Source organism: Triticum urartu, chromosome 1 (assembly GCF_003073215.2).
Source record: "Triticum urartu cultivar G1812 chromosome 1, Tu2.1, whole genome shotgun sequence".
NCBI classification, from domain to species: domain Eukaryota; kingdom Viridiplantae; phylum Streptophyta; class Magnoliopsida; order Poales; family Poaceae; genus Triticum; species Triticum urartu.
Window position 1 is genome coordinate 548,112,002 of NC_053022.1, and position 9,648 is coordinate 548,121,649.

The 9,648-nt window shown below is 48.2% G+C and overlaps 1 protein-coding gene across 1 annotated transcript; it reads right to left on the reverse strand.

Moving 5' to 3' along the window:
- Positions 1–1,108: 1,108 nt before the first annotated feature.
- On the reverse strand, positions 1,109–2,879 carry LOC125538815 (gibberellin 2-beta-dioxygenase 3-like). Its single transcript, XM_048702115.1, has 2 exons — positions 2,026–2,879; positions 1,109–1,673 (listed from the first exon to the last, which is right to left on the reverse strand). Exons 1-2 carry the CDS (start codon positions 2,755–2,757, stop codon positions 1,332–1,334), a joined length of 1,074 nt encoding a protein of 357 aa, XP_048558072.1. The 5' UTR covers positions 2,758–2,879; the 3' UTR covers positions 1,109–1,331.
- Positions 2,880–9,648: the final 6,769 nt, after the last annotated feature.

The window sequence follows — 9,648 nt, forward strand, 5'->3', positions numbered from 1 at the left end:
TGATGGAGAGGATGCGTTGGGGAGAGGGAGACGGCGAGGTGGGAGAGGAGAGGGAGTGGAGAGGGAGACGATGCGGTGGGGGGAAATGGTGGGCGATGAGGCCGGAGGTGGTTGTCGTCCACATTTATATGATGGGACAGTTTTGGCTTGTTGCCATGGACACGTGCTGCCCCACGGCCGCAGACGGCTGCACGTGAAAACGAAACACCCGCTGTATACAAATACGTATAGGGCCGGGCATATGATCTAACCGGGCCCATACGGGCCTCCCAAGGCTCCTCGATGGCTATACGCGGGGGCAACAAAGACGATCGTGCCCCTCGTTATGAATCGTTTTTGGTTCATCCTGGGCATCCTTGTGTTTTCCCCCCTCGCTTTCAGCCCGGGGAGGGGGGGGGGACACCGGACCAGAAACGGGTAACTAGGACCTCTTTCAATGCAAAGGTGCTTAGATGAGGTGCTAAGTGCATTAAATACCTTAGCAACTCAACTCCTCAATGCATAGGTGCTTAACTTGGTGTTGCTAAGCATACTTTATTTAATGAGTTAGCACCTAAAGTCTTTAATGCATTGGTTAAGTTGTTTCATTTAAGCGGTTTGCCTAGGTTCTCGCGCTTCGCATTGGTTTTTCCTGGAGTAACCAAAGTGCTCTCCCCCCTTCTTAAATGTTGTGCCATGTCATTTTTTTTGCTTATGTGGCATGCTTAGCACCTGTCCACCGTGGAGCACTGGGAAGGGCCTAATTGTGGTGCCAGATCAGTTGGTTAGGTTTTTGTGGTAGAACTAGGTTCAAGGGCTAGGCAATTGGTGCTCACATTTTCGGTATTTATTTCAGGTATTTCGGCGGAAGATATTTTCATCAGTTATGAAGACGTGTGTGACGGCTTCGTTAATCTTAAAATGATGTGTCAGTTCAGTCTCTCGAAGATGCTTGTAGGAATAAAGTACGTGCGCATGCATTCATAAGGAAGAGTATATGCGTCTATTTATGAACGTCTATCTTTGTATTATGTTTAAACAAAATTGTGGTGCCATGCTATCCCGGGTACAACGGGCAGGGGCATGCGGCGAGCTGTTGCCTGCCGGTGAAAACCGAGCAAAAACAAAAGGGAGTTCTGCATATCTGCATTATCTACTAGTGGAAGTTACAAGGCCGGCTTTCTTTCCCGGCAGGACAGTTCGGTGCCATGCCAGTTTTGGGCTGCCCAAGGGTGCAACAACAAATACCACTTTAAGTTTTTTTTACTTGAACTACCACTTTTTCCGGGTGATTACATTAATTAAACAAGAACAAAAAAGGTCACTAGTACTAAGCTAACTACACTAGTAGCCTAGTACACTGTTGCCACGTGAGGGGGCGCCCGCGCCGGCGGCTGGACGGCGTTGCTGCTGCAGTGGTGGTCGGAGCTGTTGGTCTCTTTGGCGGCTGGGAGCTCGAAGGGGCCGAGGCGGTGGTCGCCGAGGCGGGACTTGTAGGCGGCCTTCTTGTACTCGGCCCAGGTGAAGTCCCTGTACAGGCTCCGCTCACCTTCACGCATCAGCTCCGGCAGCGGCGCGATGCGCTGCGCCGGTGCCGGCCCGCCGAAGTAGATCACCGACAGCCGCGACTGCTGCCCCTCCGCCGGCGCCACCACCCGGTGCTTCACGCTCTGGAACCGCCCGTTGGTCAGCACCTGAAATTCACCAAACAATGTCTCACATCAGAATACATGCGTGTAAAAACAGTCTGCAACGTACTGGTGCAACGAACAGTATTCCCACTAGAGTTATGCAGGTGGTAGGGCACACGCAGGCCACACGGGGTCGCGCGCCAATGAGTTATCGGGTGCAACTTGCACCCTTTGCGCGGTACGTCGTTGACAAGAAGAGAGGGTGGGTCGGGCGGGACGCCAGCTAAATAATGCGCCATGCCAAACCAGACCAAAACATGCATGCGTGCGCGTCCATGGATCCCAGGTATTCCTAGATGAATTGGGTAGGCGGCAAAGGTAACAAGTGAGTGAGTGGTAATGGTGTGCTGCCTACCTGGAGGGAGTCCCCGACATTGACGAAGAGGGAATCGGGGTCGGGGGCCACGGGGACCCAGCGGCCGTCCGGCAGCATGATCTGGAGGCCCCCGATGCGGTTGGACCGGAGCACGGAGATGATCTGCGGGTCCGTGTGCTCCCCGAACCCCGTCACGCCGCGCTGCCCCGCCGCCAGGGGGCAGGGGCACGGCGGGTAGTGGTTCACGCGGACCATCTCGTCGGCTTCGTCCGGCGCCACCATCCGCCGCAGCACGCCGCGGTGCTCCTCCGCGACGCCGAGCCCATCCGCCATGAGCTCCAGCACCCGCGCGCCCACCTCCCGCACCGCGTCCGTGTACTCCTCGAGCGCCGCCCGGAGCGACGCCGGCAGGGAGGCCGCCGCGACGGAGCCGGACCCGACGGAGAGCAGGATGTACTCGAGCCAGCCCACGTCGCCGTTGCAGCCGATGCTCTTGCTGCCGTAGCCCAAGGGCCGCGCCGACGCCTCCAGCTTGTCCTTGTGCGGCAGCGCGAAGAAGGCCGCGGCGCGTTCCTCCAGCGCGTCCGCGAGGGCCGCCGGCACGCCGTGGTTGGTCGCCCTGAAGAAGCCGACGCCGCGGCACGCGTCCGCCACGGCCGCCGCAGCGCCCGGCGCCGACAGGTCGACGCTCGGCACCGCGGCCGCCGCCGCATGTGCGCATTTCACCAGAGGGATCGCGTCCACCGAGATGGGCACCGTGATGGCCACCATGGCCAGCAGACGATCTCGCAGAGCACCCGATGTGTAGTGAAGCAGAGCAGTTCCCGGTTCGTGCTAGCTAAAGAGTGCACCTGGTTCGAAGCAGAGCAGGAGCAGAGGAGCAGGGGTGAGCTGGGAACGTTTGCAGTTGTGGTCGTCTGACGGGGTGACGGCCTGGCATATATAGGCGACATGAGCTTTGATTATGAGCTGCAGTGGCTAACCAAGAACCAGGTGCTCACTTTAGTTAGTTTGGTCCAGTGACAGTGAGTGAAGTGACGTGGGAAGAGTGTCACAGCAAGCTAGTACGTACGTGGTGTATGCACGCACTATGTATGTGTGGAAGTGCCATCGACCAGGCCGTTGGCTTGGTTGGAACCGTACGGTTCAAGCGCGTCTCTGATGCATCCACGCCCAATTGTCGGTGTAACGGAACACAAGACTTTTCCTTGCTCTATTAATACGTGAATGAGATGGGAGCGGCTGGACGTCAATCAACGAACGTGATATTTGAGTCAGTCACTTTTTGCATGTTTATGATTCTTTGGGCCGTGCCCATTGGCTGAGTAACACCGCAGCCGTAAGACAACTTCATATATTTACTACCATTCGACGTACATATGTCATTGATATTACCCTTAAAGAAGGAAGAACAAGAAAAATAATAAAATAAATGGCAAATTTTGCACAGAATTTACACACAAATTGTGTATCTTATAACACACAAAAATAAGCATACAATAGTGGTATTTTCACAGAAAAGGGAAAAATTCCTAATAAGGAATGAATTAGTTGCAACGGTAGTACCATTAAAGAATAAAGGAAATGAAATAAAACCAAATCAAAATAACAAGCTTTTCTAAGAATAAAGAAAAAGAAAAATAATAGTACAATTTTCACAGTCTAGTATAATTTAAACACATATTGTATAGTACTTGCATGTAAACTTACACATGGAAAAAATCAAAAGAGAAGTTGTCTAAGAAATAATGAATTAGCGGTATTAGTATTCCCTTTTAAGAAGAAAAAAATGAAAAAAATTGCACGTAGTTTATACATAAATAGCTTTTTTAATAATATGCAAGAATAAACATATAATAGTGGAATGATATCGGTATTACCTCTAAAGAAAGAAAATGAAATGAAATAAAAATAAAAACAAAAACAAAATCAAAATAATGAAGTTTTCTATAGAAGAATGAAACCCTTTAATAAGAAAGAAAATGAATAAAATAAAATAAAATCACAATAATAAAGTTTTCTAGGCAATGATGAACTCTTTAAGAAAAAAGAAAAAGAGAAAAAATTGCACACAAGTTTGCACTGAAATTGCACTTTTAGTAACATGGAAACAACAAACATATAATATTGCAATTTCGCACTCTACTATAATTTACACACATGCTGTATAGTACTTGCGTGTATACTTATTTAAACACAGAAAAATATAATATTTTCTAAAAAAGAATGAAGTAGTGGCATTGGTACCACCCTTTAAGAAGAAACGAATGAAAAAATAAATCATGCTAAAATTTGCACATAATTTACACATAAATTGCACTTTTTATAGCTATGCAAGAACTAACATATACTAGTAGAATTTACATAAAAAAAGTTTCAAAGAAGGAATGAATTAGTGTCATTGGTATTACCCTTAAATAAGAGAGAAAGTGAAATGAAAACTTAAAACTAAAAATTCTTCAAGATTAGTACAAAAATTGCACTTTTTATAATATGTAAGAAGAAACCTATAGTAGTAAAATTTCCATACTCTAATATAATGTATCCATGGTGTACTTGTGTGCATATATTTACACACGCACACTCAACATCCAAAAAAACTCATAAAGAAAAAACAAAAATCAACAAAAAAAACTAAAACCCACAAAAAACAAAAATTAACCAATAAAAGGAAAGAAAAAAGGAAAAGGAAAAACACATAGAAACGGAAAAGTAGAATGAAAAAATAAAGCAAAAATACCCAAAAAAGAAAGAATGAATATGTCGCGTTGGTATTACCATTTAAGAACAAAGAAAATAGGAAACAGAATCTAAAACAAACACTGACAAAATTTGCACGAAATATACATAAAACTGTGATGTTTGAAAATATGCAAAATAAGCATATAAAAGTGGAACTTTTACAAAAATGAAATCTAGAACAAATGAATAGTAGCATTGGTGTTAACCTTAAAGTAATGAAGTAAAGACAAATAATATCAAAATAATGACTTTTATTCTGAAAAGGAATGAATTAGTGGCATTGGTATCTCCTTTAAAAGAGAGAGATTTAAAAAAAATGCGCACAACTTTGCAGCAAAATTGCACTTTATCGTAATATGCAAAAATAATCATATAATCATGAAATATTGGCACATATTATATGGTATTTGTATGTATATAATTACAGTCAGCCAAAACCCACAAAAACAAAAGATAAGCAATAAAGAAAAGGAAAAAAACCGCAACCCAGAAGAACAAAAAACGAGCCCAAGAAGCAATTCAACTGACCCAAAATAGAGGTCAATCGATTCCACACAGCCCAACCCAACAATAGAACTAAACAGAAAAAAATTATAAACGACACAGAACTCAAAGCGCATCCAACGACCAAAAAATTGACTGACCATAAAACGAAAAGTCAGCTGACTGAAATGCAACTAAAGTGGAATGAGATTGCTCTCCTACACAATAATCTTTTTTTTGCGGGAATACATCCATTCTATTCATCTTCAATCATGGTGGTACAACGAACACCAAAAATAATAAAAATTACATCCAGATCCATAGACCAACTAGTGACAACTACACGCACTAAAGCAAGCTGAAGGCGCGCCGCCGTCATCACCCCTCCATCATCGGAGCCGGACAAAACTTGTTGTAGTAGACAGTCATGAAGTTGTCGTGCTAAGGCCCCATAGGACCAGCGCACCAGAACAGCAACCGCCGCCGATGAAGAGTAGCGTAGATCGGAAGGATCCAACCCGAAAACACACGAACGCAGACGAACGACGAACAGATCTGAGCAAATCCATCAAGGACAGATCCGCTAGAGACACACATCAACACGCCCATCGATGATGCTAAACGCACCACCGGAGAATTTTATTTCATCTTCAGGGAGCTGCCGCCGTCTCGCCTTCCTGAGTTGGACACAAACCTAACAAATCTCAAAGACACGTCTAAAAACAGAGCCCTCCCATCGGCAAGGGCCTGGATCCGCCCCGCTCCCATGACCCTAAGGCCACCAGAGATGTGGCGGACCGGCGACGGCGCCGGTGGGAGGCAGAGGAACCCTAGTTGGGGAGGAGGTGGCTGCCTGAGTCACGTACAGCTGTTGATGACAGATTAACAAGCACAGGCGATGCAAACCTGCTCTACGCCCCCCCCCCCGACACAGTAATCTTTTGTATGACACACTGCACATGCTGAATGCATGAAACAAACAAAATAGTTATACTGATTGTTTACTTCATGAGCTTTTTTGTCAGAACTGTGCTATTGGTATGATTGCTCACGACATTACCGAAAGATGACATAAATGGTGTGTTGTTCGTTAAGAAGCTAGGGTACATTAGGTTGAACATATATAGCATTGCCATGTTGTAGGGACAATATGTAAGGGCCATTGCACCTCAATGGTGTTCCATGCTAACTCCGGCAAAATATCAACCTCATTGGAAAACTCTGTAGAAGAGGATGATAAAGATAGTGTGCTTGTTTACTTCGATAAATGGTCAATATTGTTAGAAATTTAGGGTTTATGGTCTACCTCCTATTCTTCTGCGCTTATCTGTGGTGCCGCCCACAAATCACATATATGAGACTAGGGGGTAGGGACCTTCTTATACTGTCTTTTCAAAGAGTCCACCTCTTATACAAATAAGATTCCTAGCCTTTACAACTAGTTTCCGGGATAGAGACCTTCTTATACTGCCAGATCCTTCTTCATCCTTGCCCTCTGGCCATGGACGCGTCAGGTCCAAGCGGTCAGTAAGCACACCCCGTTCCGCGTCAAGGTGGATTTGCATGGCGTCCCGACATAGGGTGGAATATTGCGGGGTGGGAGACACCCCCCTCACAAGTCAGTCGTGGGGTGGGAGATCAATACAGTTCCTTTGTGCTTATCTTTTTAGTCTGACAAAGTGCCCATGCATTGCAAGGGTTCCCGAATAGATTAGTACTTGTTCACAAACTATAAAAAGCACTGAATTTCTTTGGTATCCATCACTAAATATATGTTAGGTTTCACCAAAGCATATTCCGCTTACTTGTTTGGGTAAGGTGTACGTGCCAGGGATAGGGTTGGTCTAGAGCAACTAAAGGTTTTTCTATGAATGTGGAGCAGAGCCACCAAGGACCTTTTTGTGTGCATAAATACAACATCTCTGGCATGCGTATATGCAAATGGGATAGTCAGAAGTAACGGATGACATTCACAACATCACCAACTAGGTCTTTTATTACTTTTTTCTTTTATGGTTTCATGAAATTTGTGACAAAGTTGTACTTCTATGACCAATATAATACTAGTATAACTTTTCTTAGGAACTTCTAAACCCAAGATTGTCAAAGTATAGCATATTTTTAGAAACTACAACATCACTGCTCGCAAGAAAAAACACAGCATCTATTTTTAGGGGAATAACGACGTCTACGATTTCAAAACACTCGCTAGCGGAATTTTTCGGTCATTAATCTTCTTAGGGAATTTGTCAGTCATTAATCTTCTTAGGGGATTCACAGTCATACTTAGCCCAGTGATCCAATAATGTACGCCCGCACACGGCTCGCTGAGAACTGACTGGATTCGGTAAACATCTGAAAGAAATTCCTGCAAACCAGTGAGCAAAAGCTAGAGGGTCCAAAGCTAAAGCGACGTCGGTGTCCTGCTCCCGGGAGAGCGACATTCGCCTCTGGGTGCAACCGTGCAAGCTACAACAACTGAAGAGATTGTCCGTAACCCATGCCTGCCCCTTTCCTGTTGGTTTAGAGCATCTACCGCCGGGGCGTCCCAAATCCTTCTCAAATGTCCGGGTAGGTCATCCGGTCACCGACCGGTCATAATTTTTTGACCTAGGCGGACGTCTCAAACTGGTCTCGAACGTCCGGATTGACCGGCACCTCTCATATCGAGTCTAAATATGGGACGGATATGGGACGCCCGAGTACGTTTGTCATGTCGGACTCGGCCCATGCTGACCCACCGGAGTCCACATATATTTGTCCCCATTCGCTTGCCAGAGCAAACCCTAGTCACTTCACTCCACTCCCCTCTGCCACCCGAGCTCACCTCCGGCGGTTTTTGGCCTACTCCGTCATGGCCAACAGCGGATCAGACTCCGACCACTCCGGATCAGTCGACCGGGGTGTCATCCCGTGCGGAATTGGAGGAGGCAATGGCAGTCTGCATTGCACTCTGCTGCTCCTGGGAGGACAGCGCCCGGCCGACCGACGGATCCGTCCGCCGCGACGCATTGCGTTGGCTCACCTGCGCTCGGGTCCTCTGGTGTTGGATCCTCGCTGTCCCGGCAGGCGGAACACCTCTCCTTCCCCGTCACCGGTCAGGCAGACTATGCGGCGGTAATGGCGGCGGCTGATACAGCGGTGCGGGCGGCCGCGGAGGTGGAAGCCATCCGCGCACGCATTGTGAAGAAATGGCAGCGGAGGAACACACCCGCCCTCACCCGAGAGTAGAATCTTGCGGCCCGTGTCATGACCGGACTGTCACCGAAGAAGTAGAAGACGGATAGTGGCGGTGAGGACAGTTCTGACGACGAGCAGATCCGATTCAATTCTACTGCATCTTCGATCGGTACTTTCGCGAGAAGGGACGACAAGGGCAGCCGTAGATGAACTCCACCATAGCTAAACATGCCAAATTTTGATAATCCGTTGGCATGTTTAGTTTGTAATGATGGAGTAGCCGGATGATATGTGTGCATCGATCGACGTGGTTGGATGGGTTTGTATGAATTTAAGATACGATAGTTAAGGTGTTCGAATGTGGATTACATTTTATTTCAGAGGTTTCGGGTGACCTTTCGATGAAAGTCGCTGTTGCATGATCCGTACGTGGCTCTGTGGCTACTACTGCTCGATCGATCGAGCAGGGAATCGAAGGGTCCGGGACAAGATGGGGGACGGCGTGACCGGGCTAAGGAAAGCGAGCGCCCATGGCGCGTGCGTGATGGGGTTGAAAGGCCGGCCTGCCGGCCAAGTGTGTGTGTGGAATAGAAAACTCCGGGGGTGTACGTGCACATACCGGTGACCACTGGCCATGGGACTAACCCTGTCAGGCAGGCATGCACCTCCTCGTGCTTCAGTTGGCCCCGTGGCATGTGTTGTCGACGTGACGACGCGCCAACAAGCAGGGCCGCGCCCCGCTGCTTAATTGGCTAGCTGCCTGGTCCCTCCGGTGGCAGGGGAAAGGTGGCGACACGAGTCCGACGGCGGCGCGCGGCTGCACCGTGGGCCGCGCGGGATGCCCGCGGCGTCGTCGGCGACACGCGTGCGTCCGGCCACCGTGTGCGGGCGGACATGATTGGATCCACCAAATACCGGAGTCAAACTCGCCCACGCGCACACTGCTCGCTGTCCAGTGAACAGCGGAACACGTATTGCCGCCTGATGCCACCGACTGTCGGCGGCGCATGGCGCGCCACGGTACGTACACGGCGGCGCCATTATCGATCGCCGGATAATGGCGCCGTCCGCCGTGACCGTGTCCGTGGTGCCCGTCTGCATGCCGGCCAAGCGGCACATGCCGGTTAATTGTTCACTACGTCTGCGTAAGTTGTCTGAATTTGTAATTTAATAGGTCAATTTCGTGGCAAGGAAGGAGGCGATGGGGTGCTCCGAGGTCGAGCCAGAGCTGACGACGATGTTGCTCGCGGTGTCTAA

Bases quoted from the DNA above. Each gene is read 5' to 3' on its own strand.
- LOC125538815 (XM_048702115.1), bottom strand. From the start codon at position 2,757: ATGGTGGCCATCACGGTGCCCATCTCGGTGGACGCGATCCCTCTGGTG. The intron at 1,674-2,025 runs GTAGGCAGCACA...GGTGAATTTCAG, and splicing joins ATGTCGGGGACTCCCTCCAG to GTGCTGACCAACGGGCGGTT.